Source organism: Fomitopsis serialis (genome assembly GCF_022376445.1).
Source record: "Fomitopsis serialis strain Sig1Antser10 chromosome Unknown B0H18scaffold_11, whole genome shotgun sequence".
NCBI classification, from domain to species: Eukaryota; Fungi; Basidiomycota; class Agaricomycetes; order Polyporales; family Fomitopsidaceae; genus Fomitopsis; species Fomitopsis serialis.
The window spans coordinates 178,614-193,968 of record NW_025954971.1 but is presented as its reverse complement, the minus strand read 5'-3'; the positions used below and the strand labels follow the sequence as shown (position 1 = coordinate 193,968).

Below are 15,355 nucleotides of genomic sequence, written 5' to 3'. Positions count from 1 at the left end.
TTCAGCTTTACACTAATGCGAGCGGCGAGGGGCATCGTGATCGTATAAGCCGGCCATCCAGCTTGATCGAGGGCTTTCTTGCGGAACCTGTCCGCCCACTCGCTCGGCGCCGGACAGTCCCGCATCTTCTTGACCTCTTCCTCTGTAGCCCGTCTCACCGTCGGGTCAAAGCCGCGCTGCGCCTCGGTCATGCAGGCGTACCGCCAGATCACCCGGTGGAGCGACGACGGGTCTTTCTCGAAGTCGATAGGAGTGGACACGATGGCGCCCGCCCTGTCCCAACGCACGACGCGAGCCTGCCCCTTGAAGACGAGCATCGTGAAGCAGTACAAACGAGGCTGTCGTCTCAAGAGCTTCGCGACATATTCCGCCAGTTGTCCTAGCCCCCGGTCCGCCGAGGAACCGGAGCGCACGAACGACGCTGCGTCGTCCTTGCGCTGGCTATCATCCTGAGCATCGCTGGTCTGCTGCTGGGGCGCCGCATCCTTCGACTTGCTGGTTCGCTTCGGCGGGGTCTTGTTATCAAAAGTGAACGCACAGTTTGCGTGGTCCGTCTTCACTTCGATCGCCAACGAGATCCACGCCCAGCGAGTCAGGGCCTGATCCTCCACCCGTTGACGAGCCTCCTCCGCCTGTTGAAGAGCCTTCTCCGCCCGTTGACGAGGCCCCTCCGCCCATTGGCGAGCCTCCTCCGCCCGTTGACGAGCCTCCTCCACCCGTTGACTCGCTTCCTTCGCCCGTTGACTCGCTTTCTGATGTTCGTAGTCCGACTTCGCATCGTCGTGGTCGGGATAGAAGGACAGATCGACCCTCAGCTGCTCCGCGGCGTCGTTTTTATCACTGGGGTCCGAGTGGTTGCTCGTGTTCTTCGCAACAAGCTTCTGTTCCCCGTGCGGACACCCTGCGAAGATGGCCTGCGCGACCTTGCACTAGTCGCAAACACCAGTTGAGCGGTGGCCTTGCGTCAAGATAGATTGCGTACTCACCAGTGCATCGCAGATAGGTCCTTCCTTGGAGTCCAAGAGCGTCGTACTATCCATTGCTGGGATCGCGAGCCTGGAAGACTCCGGCAGGTCATGGTCGCTCGGCATGTACAGAGCCAAGAATTCTTCAAACTCCATCTCAAACAGCTTCGACCGCATCTCGCGCGCGTATAGCGCTCGCCTCCTTATCACTGCGTCCGGGCCGGTCACGGTGTTGACAGAATGCGATTTGGTCGACACCGTTGCTTGCACAGGGGTGCTTTGGATTGTCTTGCCGTCGGGGGGCGTCGTACCCTGTGGAGTTATTGGGCGAGCAGTCTCAGGAGTGGCAGCCGAGGCACTATTCCAAGTTACGTCGGAGGTAAACGTCGCAGAGACACAGACACTTACGAGGACTCGGTGCTCTCAGATGCGACTGTCGGACCGGTTAAAGCCTCACTGTCGATACTTTCAGCGGAAGCAATGAAACGGGACAATAGGATTACTCACGGAGTCGCGTCTGGCGACTCTTCGGGTACCGCAGTGGCGGACGGACTTGGCGGTCCCCTAGCACGACTGTCAGCAAGCCGGTCCACGAGACGGGAGTAGCGCGACTTACGATTCGTGAGCCTGACTGGGTGTGGCAGGAGGCGAGGTGCCACACTCGGAATTTCCAACGATACTAGGCGCGGTGTCAGAAGGAGTAGCCATCGGAAGAAGATGGGTGTTGGACTTACGCAGTGGGCGAAGGCGCGTTTGCTTTATATCCAGCTCAGAGAGCCACGATGTCTGTTGGCCACAGAACACGCCTGTTTCATTATTCTCTGGGGTTAGCATTGTTGTTGCTGCCCGAAACGATTTACCTTTCCTAGTCGGTAGGTTATCTCGCGCCTTTTGCGCAGATCCAAGTCCGAGATATTGTCAGCGTACACACAATTTACCCAATACGGGGCAGTCTGGATCGACGCGTGCGACGTTGGGACGAGAACAATGGGACTGAGCCACATCTCAGATTGATGGACCACAGTGCAGCCACACGCGGATCAAACGCGTGTGCGCGACCTTGTTCCCGATATGGCAATTTGTAGTTGCCACGTCCACAGCGTCTTGTCAGGCTCAAGCTCTCGGTAGCACGAGCGGGGCAACCCGCCGGCTGGCTGGCACTCCGGAGCCGACCTATTGTCGTTTGCAGGATGCCCCTTAAAGCCCTCTAAAAAAAAGGAAAAAGCTCAAGCTCTCAAGATCTCAAGCCACGATCGCTGTGGCTGCACGGATCGGAGATCTGTTACTTACAATGTCCTTCCTATGTTCGCGCTCCGACCAACGCGTCTTGCCCCCAGTGTCACTGGTCAGGCAGCTCAGTTCGTGGCCACTTCGGCTTATGCCAGACGCACCCTCATCGACATCCGCTCGCCCATCACCGTGGTACAGAACACATCGAATTACTCTACTCCTCGGTTTGCTGCCTCGGTGACTGGTCCAAAACCAATTTTCGCTGAAAGAATGCGGTCAAAGCCGGTCGAAATGGACTTTGACCGCTTCATGCAACTTTATATGCCTGGTCCTGACCTCCCGTCTGAACTTGAGATCCCTACCTTCTCGGGCTGCAAGGCGGAACTCGGGAAATCGAAGGATTTCGCACAGGTTGAGCTCGTACGTGATCTCCCTGTGTCCAGTCCAGGCGAGGCAGTTGTTTATCTTTGTAAACAGTGCAGAGTCGCGCTGGCGATCTTCGATAGTTGTCCTTACGGAGAGAAGCTGGCTGCGAGTAACTTGCGCGATAGCCCAGACTCGAGCGATCGCAACAGTGCCGCGGCACAGCGCCGAGTCGACTCGGACGTGTCTTTCTACCCGGCGGCGCACATCGATGCTAGGGCCGACCACGCGTCTACGCCGGGCAACTTGATCAAGGACTTCCGCACTTCTAGTCGCTGGGCCTGGATATCGTTGTTTGTGGAGATCAAGACGACTTCGACCCATCAGTGTGCCTCCGAGTTTGCCGATAGGGACAACGACCAGGAGAGCGACGACGGGGAGAATCCTGCGGACGGAAGCGACTACGACGAATGCCGTGACGACTCGGATCAGCCCACGGCCGCGGACACAGGCAAGGGGCAGGCGACCAACGCCAGCGACGATGTGGAGCCAGACGAGAATGCTCTCTCTGGCCCCAAAGCGGACGATTCGCTGGAGCGGATGGCGGAATGTGTCGGGAAGATCTTCAAGCGACAACATCGACTGCATCTCTTCACACTGCTGATGTTCAACGGTCAGGCTCGGGTCACACGGTGGGACCGAGCCGGCGCCACCGTCTCTGCGTCGATCGACTTCAAAGAGGACCCGTCGCCGCTTCACAAGGTCATCTGGCGCTACGCGTGCATGGACCAAGAGCGGCGCGGCTTCGACCCGACTGTCGTGCGAGCCACGCAAGACGAGATCGACGCCATGCGGGATTGCGGCGCGCCGAACGAGTGGGTCAGCGAACGGCGTCATGCTGCGCTCGATCAGGCTGGATGGCCCGTGTACAAGATCAAGATGCGGACCGAGGACCTCATTGATCAGCGGGACCTGCAGCCGCTCACAAAGTGGTCGAGTCCAGAGCCAGAGGACACGGATCCGCCGGCGAGTGATGGCGCTTCCTTCATTGTAGGCAAGCCATACTTCGCGACCGATTCCCCTATCGGGCGTGGTACGAAAGGCTACATCGCCTACGACGTGTCTCGGAAGCGACTGGTCTTCTTGAAGGATTGCTGGCGCCCTCGGGTGGAGCACTCGTTGCGCGAGGGCGACGTGCTGACGACGCTCCGAAGGAGTGGTGTGCAATATGTGCCAACGCCTATCGCTGCCGGCGTTGTGAAGAACGACGCGGGTAGCGCACAGGAGACGTCGGCGCAATGCTGGCAACCTGCGGATCAGAAGACGACGTGCCGGTGGCCTATACAAGAACACTATCGTCTCGTAGTGAAGGAGATCTGTGAGCCACTGGAGAGCCACAGTTCTCCACGGGAGCTCGTCAAATGTATATTCGAAGCGCTTCAAGGTACTGTGCTCGTCGCTTTCTTAACGCGGTGATACTCATCGTGCTTTGGCCTAGCACATAAACAGGCCTGGGAGTTGGAGCGTTGCCTGCACGGAGATATAAGTCCTGCGAACATCCTCATACTCCGCTTCATCGACATGGAAGGTATTGAGCGAGTCGTCGGCATCCTGAACGATTGGGAAATGTGCAAACTCATAAAAGATGATACTGTGTTACGACCGGGTCGTACGGTGAGTCGGGTACACGACAGGGTGCAACCTCGCGCTGATCGGTTTCAGGGTACGTGGCGATACATGTCTGCCAGGCTTCTGCAGGACCCCGGGAAGGTACACGAGGTCGCAGACGATCTGGAATCCGTCGTACATGTCCTGAACTGGATGTGTCTTCGCTTCGTGAAGCACGCATTGACTTCGTTCCCCGACGCTCTAAGGATACATGTCCTGCATATGTACGACCATCAAAGTGTCCGGATTGGCGACAAACACCAAGAGAAAATTGGCGGCGACTTGAAGAAAACCTTTTCGCATATCGGTCTTCCGTCCGTCAAAATCCCAGATCCGGGCTCGCCTCTGGCCGAGCTCCTCGCCAAGCTTGCTTTGATGTGCCAACAACACTACGAAGCCGTCGACCCTCGCCCCAAGGCTCGGCCGAAGCAAGACGAAGAGCCACTGGAGCCGATATTGGATATGCCTTTGCCAGTTCGCATAAAGCGCCCAATCAAACAAGTACCCTCAGTGGACGCATCTGAAACGCTCGCGGATCACAACGATATATACTATTATTTCTACACCGCACTGCAGCAGCCTCTGGCGCATTGGAAAGATGTCGTCGGTACAGCAGATCAATTCCAAGGTCCTGAGTTCGGTACGATCGTCGTGTATTGGCGTGGTCCCGAGCGATCGAACGTGCACCCCACGGGCCTGAAACGGACATTGAACGACTTGAAATCGACTGATCTGGAGAGGCCCGGTCCTTCGAAACGACATAGGGGCAGGACGAGTGACTCGGAAGAGGAGGACTGGGAGGAAGAGGACTGGGAGGAAGAGGAGTATGATGAAGCGTACGATGAGGTCGGAGAGTGAGAACTATGCGATGTACATAGTATGTCTATCTAGTCTATGGGTCATGTCGACTCCGTCACGGAGTTTGTATCGGTTGTATCTCATTATATTACCCTACTTGAAGGTGCGGACGACCCAAGGACGACCAGCATTATGTCCGACTGTCAGCGGAGGTACCTGGAGGCAAACTGTCAAAGTGCAATGACAGTTCCTGTCCACGCATCACCGCCTTCCGTAGCATTCCGATGGATACGCACAGAAGCATGTAGTGTTCAAATGTCTGGTGCAATGCAGTGACACGCGAGTCCTTCGCGCTTGCTCACAACTCATGGGTTGCACTCGTGCTCTTCCATGAATGCGTGTACAGGGCGCGAGTTTGCAGACCGTATCGCTACTGTTCTACTAGTAGCCAAACCACCCCCAGCTTCCTCATAGCCTGCGAAGTTGAAGACGTCTCTGCGCATGATCTACGTACCTGCTACCTAAATTCTGTCGTGCAGCATGATACGGCACCCTTGCACTAGGGCCTTGACGAAACGGCTACTAGGTGAAGTAACACAGGAACGGTGATGACGCTGGTATCATTTTAAAGCGTCAAAGTGCGTATATTCATACAGAGGGAGGATGAGCGAGCCGATGCACGTCCATGTCGTGATAATCGCCCCCACGGATGTGCATCAAGTCTGATCGCGCTCAGCATCCAATGCTGCAAGTTGATCTACGAGATCCTCCATGACCGACTTGGTGTGCGCGTGTCCTGTACTGCCGTCCAGCGAGTCCGGAGGAGCGGGCGACGATCCCGGACCTATCGACTGCCGTTTCGTGGGCACGAGCAGCGTGCCTTGAGGCTCGAACCCTGGAGCTATGCGGCGGAGAGCATCGCGCTTGCGCCGCTCTTTCTCCTCCTCGCGCGACTTGAGGTATGCCTCGCGACGAGCTGCATGAGCGGCGAGCGTGGATCGACGCGAGTCCTCGAGGCGGATTACGTGAGGCTCAAGTGTGAAGGGATACACGAACTGGTTGAAAAGAAAAATGTCACTGAGACATATCGTACATGCTCTCGGGCTATTTGTACGCACGTAAGCAGAGACATCTTCCGGTAGCGGGTGAATGTCCGGGGGACGCTCGACCTAGTGACTGACGGTCAACAAGGGTAATTGGTTGGATTCAGTCCGCACCAACCGGCCGCGCAACCCTGAGACTGGGCGATTTGATGAGAGGGACGCGAGATGCGGCGGCATACTGTAATTGTGCTTCAATAATTCATTAGTGCGCTGAGAGGCAATACTTACGCGATAGAGCCGACTTACATTTCTCGGACATGCTGAGCACCAAGCGCTCAAAGTTATAGGGTTTACCGAGAATTTCACTGAGAATACTTAAAGATCTGTGCTTACCTGTACGTCCGCTCACTGGCAGTAGTGTGGCAACTGGCAGTTGGTCTACAGCTTGAACAAGGTCGGGTTGAGGTCGGGTGTGCCTCGGCCTGGAGACGGCAATCACCGCGTCGGATCTGTAATCAGATCGTATGACGCTTGCTGTTGATTTGACGGTTTGACCGACACGACTTGGACACGACCATCTACGACTATATACAAGTCCTCAGCCCTTACTTCTTTCTTACCCCCTTCTTTCTGATCCCTCGGTATAATACTGTACAGTGACATTGATCTGATTTCTTCTCATGGCGAAGGCTAAGTCCTCTGCGACCTCCGCGACACGCAAGAAACACGCCCGGAAGGCGGCTGCACCAGTTGGCCAAGCCGAGGAACCCCAGATACCGAAGGAGAAAAAGGCAAGCAAGAAAGAGAAGAAGAGCAAGGAGCCCCGCAAGAAAGTCTATATCCCGCCAGTCAAGCCTGCGCCAGTGCAACCGGATCCGCTCGACACCCTGGGGATCGCGCAGAAACTACCGCCGGAACTGCTCGTTGTCCTCCGAAGGCTCGCGAAGAAGGATTCGATCACGAAGCGACGTGCGCTGGAAGATTTTCAAACGGGTTGGGTCGACAAAGCCAGGAGCGAGAACGGGTTGTTGGAGGTCATTGCGGAGACCCTTCCAGTCTGGGTGAGCATCTGCGTCCCTAGGTCGTTGAACCCCGCTCATGGGCTGTAGTAGCTACACCACATCCCGCTCTTTTTCTTCACCCATCTCGGCGCATTCGGCTCCTTGCCGTCGGTCTGCATACCTCCTTGCTTCGCCTACCTGCGGACATCTCGACCCATCTCTTCTTCAATCTACGCGAGGTTCTCTCGGCCGACCAAACCGAGTATATATTAGGTTCGTGGCTCCTTGCCGCGCACGATGTCGACCGCCAGGTTGCCTCGCTCGCCCGAGAGTCCTGGATCCGCTCAGTCGCCTTGTCCACTTCTCCACGACCACTCGGTCTGGACGCTGAGCAAGTGCAGCGACTCTGGAACTTTACGCATCGGACTTTGCTCGATCCGAGCGGCGTGTACTTGTACGTTAACCCTCCGCAGCCCGCCGCACCACCACCACCACCACACAAGAAGGGCGCAAAGTCGCCGCCTACGAAGAGAGTCCAGGAGGAGGACACCGGCAGAGCGAAGCCAGAGGAGGAAGAAGAGAATGAGGCTGATCGCAGGGCTAGACTGCGCATGGGAGCGTGCGGGTCGGCGGAGTGGATGCTTAGTACGTACTGTGCCTGTATGTACACATCGGGGTATGGCATTCAGCGTTGTCATTCGCAGGTGCCGTTGTCGCGGAAAGGCCTGAATATTTAACGAACGAGTTCGTGGCGCCCTTCGCGAATCCGGCCTTGTGGACGGCTTTGTATCATGCCCAGGTGCCGCCATTCGTCGAGGTCGAGAGCTTCGGCTGGAATCAACCCGGTGTGCGCAGGGCGGCGTGGTCATTACTGCAGACGGCTCTTCGGACGTGTAAAGGTCCGCTATCGGATACATTGCTTCTCGAGCACGTAGCTCACGGTTTCGTCAGAACTGCTCGACACACTGCTTACAGTGCTCAGTCGGGCTATTCTGCGCTCAGCCTGGGTAGAGCCAGACCCCATTGTCAGGTCAGCAATGTGGCAGCCTCTCTTGACGTTCCTCCGAGGTATGTCTCTTGCCCATTGCACATACCTGCAACTAACGACTGTCGCAGAACACCCAATCGCTTGGGAGCTCGACGCCCGAGACGATGAAGGGGAGGATGCTGAAGAGGACTCAGACGCGGATGACGATGAACTCACGCAGGAGGCACAGGTCGATAAGTCGACGACACCGACAACAACACCCCCTCCGTCTCGAGCCTTCCGCGAGTTCCTCCAGTTCCTCGAGCTAGGATGCGCGGGATCACCATTGCAGGGCTATCCTACCATCATAATCATCATATTCACGATCCCACCCGCGGTGCGCCCTATGTCTGGTGGCTAGAGTGAAGCTAACATCCGAGTATGCAGATATGGGGCGCAAGCTCGAACACCCCTCTCGATGACTTCTTCACCTCCTTCTGGTCAGCCGTGGATGGACGCGCACTCTCTGGGCTCGACAAAACAGCGACGAGCGCCGCGTTCTTCTCGGCAGTCCTGGAGTGTCTCACCTTCCTCGTCAGACGCCTGCTGCATTGCCCTTTAGAGGACGCGCAACTTCTGATACACGGTTCATCCACCGAAGTCGCCGACGATACAGAGGCTGATCGTCAGCAGGCGGCGCGGAAGCTCGTAGCGAACCAATTTGCTACCGCGTTGGAGGCGCTGAATGAGCGGCGACTGAGGATTGAACCAGCAACAGCTGCGGGCTTGATGGTCAAGTCGTTGACGGGGCTTTACCAGCTCAATCGTGGTAAGTACTGATGGTGATATCTCCGTTCTGTGTTCCTCACCATGATGACCACACATTGCCAGAGCTTTTCTCTGCCGCTTGGGACTCGTTGTCGTCTGGCATCCTGCCGGCATTGGGCAACCAAGACGGCGGTATATCTCCGATCGCGTCGACTATCCTGAAAACATTCCAGCACCAGTTCGAGAAGGATGGCGAACAAGTGGCCGCTGTGAATGCGCTCGTCGCCAAGGTAGTGCAACACGCGATCAAACGCTGCGAGGAGATCCTCCAGTCGGATGAAGCTCCCGCCCAGGGTCAAGTCGACGCGCTTGTGGGCGTTCTGGGTACATTCGAAGGCGCTGTGTTCAGTGATCCAGCGGTGACCAAGGTACGTTGCGCGCGCATGTTTTGTGCGTCGGCTGTTCATTTGAGAGAATTACAGGCCATCGACGAAACTGTGGGCCAGCACTTGCGACGCGTGTTAGCCGTTGCTCCCTCGCTCTTGCTGACCTACCTCTTTCATCGTCAAGACGAGGCGCTATGTCTGCAACTGTGGCAGGATGTCTTACGCACATTGGCTGGGTCGTCGGGAAGCATCGAGGATGCCGTCTCACCGTTGCTCGACGCTCAGGAGAGCGGCGCACTCCCTGGCTACCTGCATGCTGATGAAGGCGACTTCGACGACGTTATCGGTGACTTCTCGCTAGGGTGCTTTCCGGACCTGCAAAGGCAGGTGAAGTGAATACACTCCGGAGCATCATGCGCTCTCCAGGTCAATTATATCGAAAACCCCGATTTAGTCCCAATTGACGCATTTAACAGGGCCGTTTGTCTCGGGGGCTCCTTCAAGGGCCTGGTGGGAAGTCTGTGTTCGGCATTGAACATGCACATCCCTGCTGTTTGGACGGACGCATCCGCGTCGCTCGCCGTCTTCGGCGTGTCGTGGAGCCTGCTGGAGGTACTGTGTTCACATCATCTCGCTTTGCTACAGACGACGGAAGGTTCGATCGCCTTGTTCGCCGAGGTCTTTCTCTTTGGGAACTTGCTGCCGACTGTACGGGAGGCCGACGAGCAGCAAGTAGCCACGACTCGGAAGCTTTGGCAGACGTGGCTGCATGGAAGTCAAGAGTGTCAGCGGGCCACAGTAGCTGTCGTGAAGGGCAGACTGCGTGAATTGCTGCTGGATACTTCGTCACTAGCGAGGTGCGCTCCACTCTTTTATATTATATGATAACAATTATTCATTTTGTCGCAGCCCCGCGGAAATTTTACTCATGCTGAAGACACGGGATGCTTCATTCGACGTCAAACTTTTGTCGGACATCCTGCCCTCCAGGAAATTACTCGACGACATGCTCGATCGCTTGCCATCCGTAGCGAGTGATGCGAGCCTTGCTGTCATAGATCCGCTTGTTCCTCCTCCTTTGTGTCACGAGCCACCTGCAACAAGCCTTGACGCTGATCTGTCTGGCCTATCGCAATACGCTCGAGCCGTCGAGGCCTTACTCTTGTGTCTTCTTGACGACAGGCATGCCGCAAAAGAGAATGCCTGGGCAGTTCGACATCTGCTAGCGTTGTCGCTATATGCGGACGAACTGATCCAGTTACCGACGTCGAGGAACCCTGTTTTCTCTGCCTCCGTTTCGAGGTCGAGACTCCATGACCTTATCACGAAGGCAAGGCAAGTCGCGATGTACGTGTTGTCCTCATCGCAGGACGAAGGGTGGAACTCTGTGGTCGTGGACAGCATCGCGGCAGATGATTACAGCCAGCTTGACGCCGTCGGAAGGCTTCTCTGGGACCTGGTCAGCCACGGTCAACGATTTGACACCGTACGGGAGTCCCGTATCCTTCACGCGATACTAGAACACACGTTTAGGAGCATCTCGAAAGTTGAAGCGGGGCAATGGGCGCAGCTCGCCCGGAAGCTGGAGCGACAAGGTATAGTTTCATTCAATGTCTCGAATCGTTTCAAAGCACTGACATCGCTTACAGCGCCCCACACATCCCTTGCTATCGTGTACTCGGTCACCCAGTATGCGCCTGAACCGCCAATTCTCGATCGATACAGGAACGAACTTGCAGCTGGAGTTCTCGGTGTGCCAGCGTCGAAGGCGAATACGCAAGGCTTATGGATACTCCGCAGGCTAGGAGCAACTGCACCAGACCCCGAATCCGACGTTGTCTTCTTACCGCAACCACGCGCGGTCAATTTGATGAAGACTTGCCAGCAGTGGATCACATCAGACGAAGATATCGACGAGGAGTCGAGAGCGAGATGACGTTGATCTTCTTGTACCTAGCACCGATCTTGCAGAACGTACCAGGAGCTCACTGGGACTTGATTTTCGACGTGATGGAGAACAATCTTGAGGTGCGAGAGCTCGTTACGCTGAAGTGCATGTTATTCTCACTGTTTTTGCCGTATCGTAGAGCTCCGCTCTCACGGAACAGCCCTCCCTTGTCATTCTCAGTAGGACACTGAGATTGTTGATTGCTATACAAGATCTAGCCTCGACGAACAAGGCTCTTCGTGAAGTCTGGCAAGACAGGGAGACTACATGTTTGAGTTTCGTTCGCGACTTAGTCTCGGTGAAGCTGGGTGCGTAGCAGACGAGACCCTGGAAAGGGCCGCGATTTCTGACCTGCTGCCCAGAGCCCGAACAGATCTCGGCGCCGCTCTCTGCATGTCGTGAGCTTGCCTTGCAGATTGTACAAGATCTTCCGGAGTCCCTCATGGACCGGACCACTATCTCCAAGGTTTGCTTCACGTCCTTCGTATAGGTTAGAAATGGACCTGACTTCTCGAACAGATGTGCCATATCATTGAAGATCCCGCAATCGACGTTCAAAAGATGGCCTATCGGCTTCTACACGAGGCAGCCAGGAAGTACACGGAGCACATGGTAATCGAAGCTGCGGTTGAATCCGAGGATCCCGTAAGGATAGAGCTACCGGTGGAACTCATCCAAATTCTGCAACGTGACCTTAGCGCGGAAGAGGATTCGGGCTTCGAGTATCAGGTCGGTTATCCCAGGTTCTGTACGCCCGCGATTCTAATGGTGGCACAGCATTCTTCCGGTTATTTCCTTGCATGGATGCTGGCCTTCGACCACTTCGCGAACGCTGTGAGTCCACTCTCGACTCTCGATTCTAAGGCGTGCTCTGCTGACCTTAGCTTCTAGTCCCTCAAAGTCAAATCTGCTTACATCGAGCAATTACGAGACCTGGGTCTTATAGGTGAACACCTACTTCCTAGCATAATCGCTATTCTTGGCCTGTATGGGGAAGCACGAAACCATTCAAACTCGATATATGGTCCATCGAAGAGTTGTATCTTGACTGTACGTCTCATTTTTGCTCTCTCCCTCTCTTCTCAACGGCAGCTGAACATCTGGCAGCATACTCTGGAGATTCGGCGTTGAGCATCGGCCTCTTGGCGGCTCATTTGTACTACCGCGCGCTTCTCATAGTGCCGTCTCTCATCCGCAACTGGCTCTCCGAATGCCGCGATCGTCAGTTGCTTAACAGGGTATCAACCTACACGGCGTCCTACTTCTCCCCCGCAATCATCCAGACCGAGTTGACCCAAGTAAAAGACCCAGACGCTGCGGCCGAGCTCACGGACGAGAACCTCACGATCAAGGTCTCGAATGCGGTGAATGAGGTCACAGCCTCGTACGCGGTAGACGAGCACCAGCTCGGGCTGACGGTGAAGTTGCCATCCGACTACCCGCTTCATGGCATCGAGATCCGGGACAACAAACCGGTGGGTGTACCCGAGGATCGCTGGCGGGCTGGATGCTCGGTATTCAGCAAATTATCTCCTACAGAGTGCGTAGTCTTCTGTTATAGGTTGTTTTCATCCGCGCTCACATGCGGCGTGTAGAGTGGGAGCATCACCGACGGCCTGAGTTTCTTCAAGAAGAATGTCTCGTCTCACTTCGAGGGTCTCGCGGAGTGCGCGATCTGTTATTCGTGCGTATGCTGTGCGGTGGTTGCCGTCCCCTGTGTCTGATCGCTCTATGGTCCCGCAGGATCATCAGTGCGATGGACGGCAGTTTGCCGCGGAAACCGTGCAGGACATGCAAGAATCGCTTCCACGCCGCGTGTCTGTACAAGGTCCGTCTCTCTGCCAGGCTCCCGTGGCGCCCCGCTGATCCAGAGTTCGATAGTGGTTCAATTCAAGCCACTCGTCCAGTTGCCCGTTGTGTCGCTCGGAGATGGTCTGACGAGCCGTGGAGAGAAGGGGGAAGTCAACAAACAAACAGTGTATCTATATCGGTACTGTATTCAGAAGCAATTCTTTCGGTTCTCTGCTATCGGTAATAACGCGTCCGTGTCGCTGCTTCCCGCTCTACGTATGCACTTCACGCAAACTTCACGTCAGCGCGTCTCCACGCTTGAGTGAAGTTTGAGCGCTCCGGTGGCTGCTGGCGCGCTGGTGTGTTCATATGGCCCGACGAAGCACCTCCAAATGGTAATGGAGAACGAGCAGTTCGGACACTTCTGAATCTGCGGGTTGTACGTGTTCGCTCCGATTGTTCTTTGTGCTGCTTGCGATGGTAGCTTCTATGTAGCCGTCTCCCGTGCGCATACGCGATGGCTATCCCCGGATGGTTCACTGACTGCTGGAGACGCGCAACTAACAGATCATCATCAGTACTCGGAGCTGTTGACGAGCCCTGTTACGGACGGTCCTCACCTCAGTTGCGACATTGTTCAGACTGACGTTTTATCGCCCATGAACAGCAGCGGCCTCGCGAGCACAGCACAGGCCACCTCCGGGAGAACAGCTTGGATGGATAACACCTAATGCTACGATTGACTAAAACTACAAATGCGGCAAATGACAGACCCATATAATCTAGTTAATTAGTACACACACGATGGTGGTACGGGTTCGACCACACGGATGCGGCGATGTATGGTAAGGTTGTGGATGCACCGCCAAAGGCACGGCAGCAAAGCTCTGTGATCCGCTAGCATGTCAAACTCTTCACTCCGCCCCGGTTCGGAAACGCTGATACGACGATGGGTGGAAGACGAGCCTCGCCAAGGCCACCAGGTCTGACTCGGGTCCCGCCGCCCCGCAATTACAAAGCCGTCCATTGCCAACGCCATCCTCGAGCCTTCTAGCGCGACGCCCAGCGTCAGTGCGATCGCGAGATCTGCCCCGCCACACGAGGTCGTCGGAACGCCCGCTGGGAGTCGACGGTGAGCGTCTGGAGGCGCGTCATGAGCTCGCGCGCGAGGAAGACGGTGCCCTTCTCTTCCTCGTAGAGCGTATGGGCCTCGTCGATTGGCTCCAGGATGTGCAGGTCCGCGGGGTGCAGCGCGGCGGAGTGCGAGAAACGGAATTGGGTGATGAACTCGTGCCGGAATATGTGCACGTCCGAGGGACCAGCGCGGAGGACATGGAGCCCTGGTGGGGATGTGGCACTGAACGTAGAGCTTAGCAGAGAGGCTATGGACGAATGGTATGACGCACCTTGACGAGGCAGACCGTTCCTGCACTCGCGCGAAAGCAAACCTTTCGATTGCGATGGTGCCGCTGCGTGGCTAGCAGAGCCATATGATGTCTGCATGCCGAGGGCGCGGATGGCAGCGACGCGTAGAGAGACTGGGACGAGGAAGCTACGGCAGTCATGTAGGGTGTGCGAGGGTGCAAGACGATTGGGTGGTGGAAAGTTTGCACAGGTACTCGGGCCCTTATATGAGACAGAGGACAAGGACCGATCGACAGTGACGGGTGGCAGTGGTGTAGCCTCCGGGATCGGGATTTGACATGGCGGGCAAAGCAAAGGCTTTATAGGCGTGCGGCGGAGAGATGCAGTGGCCACGAGGGAAACTAGGCGAAGGCAGAAGCCTCCCTGCGTGGCCATCCAGATCGGCCGTGCTCGCGCGCCCAAGCGTCAAAATCATCAGCCTCGCCATGACAGAGACGGTCACCTTGTTGTCTCATTCAGCAGTCACTCGCCCGTCCTGCGGTGGCTATTGCGGGCACTGGGAACGAAGAGCCTGCGCAGAGCGAGTCAGAGCAGCGACCAGAGCTTTGTCAACACGAGGCCGTAGTCACGGTGTGGGTCAAAGTCGCGCTTGGCCCAGGCGCCGGCCAACTGCAGACAGCCGCCGGGGCGCCGACTCACAGCCTGGGACCAACCTGGGACAATCTCGTTCTCATGGTCCAACACAAAGTTCTCGCTCCACCGGCCACGGGCTCGCCGAAGTTCAGGATGGAGAACCACAAGCGGTTTCTGGATTTTTGGGTGGGATCATCGACCATCGAGCTGCATCAAGTGACCGCGTCGCATGAATTCGAAGGGATAAGAGCCCGCTACAAGCCGCGAGTCATGCTCTCGCAGCGGCGCAATACACACGAAGAGAGTGCATTCTTGATGTGCGGACACGCCATCGATGTGTCCAACGCGGCACTTGCATCGCGCGGACGATTCGCAAGGATGTCGCGAGGACCGGGGAGGGCTTTGACAGATACTGACAGGACCCGCGCA

At 56.3% G+C, this 15,355-nt stretch overlaps 6 protein-coding genes across 6 annotated transcripts; 3 read left to right on the top strand and 3 right to left on the bottom strand.

Moving 5' to 3' along the window:
* Positions 1-122: 122 nt before the first annotated feature.
* On the bottom strand, positions 123-377 carry B0H18DRAFT_849079 (uncharacterized protein; the record flags this gene model as incomplete). The annotated part of the gene is made up of 1 exon (XM_048039584.1): positions 123-377. A coding segment is annotated over one exon (255 nt), but the record flags the coding sequence as incomplete, so codon positions are not given.
* A 2,109-nt stretch (positions 378-2,486) lies between these two features.
* B0H18DRAFT_987214 (uncharacterized protein) lies at positions 2,487-5,190 on the top strand (the record flags this gene model as incomplete). The annotated part of the gene is made up of 4 exons (XM_048044829.1): positions 2,487-3,736; positions 3,773-4,002; positions 4,057-4,232; positions 4,281-5,190. 4 exons carry the CDS (start codon positions 2,487-2,489, stop codon positions 5,082-5,084), a joined length of 2,460 nt encoding a protein of 819 aa, XP_047897107.1. The 3' UTR covers positions 5,085-5,190.
* A 208-nt stretch (positions 5,191-5,398) lies between these two features.
* Positions 5,399-6,511, bottom strand: B0H18DRAFT_987213 (uncharacterized protein). The gene is made up of 5 exons (XM_048044828.1): positions 6,461-6,511; positions 6,374-6,401; positions 6,246-6,316; positions 6,143-6,193; positions 5,399-6,079 (listed from the first exon to the last, which is right to left on the bottom strand). Exons 2-5 carry the CDS (start codon positions 6,384-6,386, stop codon positions 5,741-5,743), a joined length of 474 nt encoding a protein of 157 aa, XP_047897106.1. The 5' UTR covers positions 6,387-6,401; positions 6,461-6,511; the 3' UTR covers positions 5,399-5,740.
* A 236-nt stretch (positions 6,512-6,747) lies between these two features.
* On the top strand, positions 6,748-13,075 carry B0H18DRAFT_1083328 (uncharacterized protein; the record flags this gene model as incomplete). Its single annotated transcript, XM_048031654.1, has 24 exons — positions 6,748-7,128; positions 7,149-7,713; positions 7,773-7,967; positions 8,020-8,136; positions 8,185-8,432; positions 8,483-8,864; positions 8,927-9,231; positions 9,286-9,576; positions 9,644-9,673; positions 9,694-9,801; positions 9,835-10,046; positions 10,099-10,784; positions 10,839-11,076; positions 11,097-11,217; positions 11,277-11,445; positions 11,500-11,603; positions 11,657-11,866; positions 11,915-11,971; positions 12,103-12,187; positions 12,245-12,618; positions 12,660-12,677; positions 12,733-12,821; positions 12,881-12,965; positions 13,019-13,075. 24 exons carry the CDS (start codon positions 6,748-6,750, stop codon positions 13,073-13,075), a joined length of 5,127 nt encoding a protein of 1,708 aa, XP_047897105.1.
* A 969-nt stretch (positions 13,076-14,044) lies between these two features.
* On the bottom strand, positions 14,045-14,242 carry B0H18DRAFT_844496 (uncharacterized protein; the record flags this gene model as incomplete). Its single annotated transcript, XM_048039539.1, has 1 exon — positions 14,045-14,242. A coding segment is annotated over one exon (198 nt), but the record flags the coding sequence as incomplete, so codon positions are not given.
* A 341-nt stretch (positions 14,243-14,583) lies between these two features.
* On the top strand, positions 14,584-15,262 carry B0H18DRAFT_51358 (uncharacterized protein). The gene has a single exon (XM_048038382.1). The coding sequence runs from the start codon at positions 14,674-14,676 to the stop codon at positions 15,157-15,159; it is 486 nt and encodes a 161-aa protein (XP_047897103.1). The 5' UTR covers positions 14,584-14,673; the 3' UTR covers positions 15,160-15,262.
* The last annotated feature ends 93 nt before the right edge of the window (positions 15,263-15,355 follow it).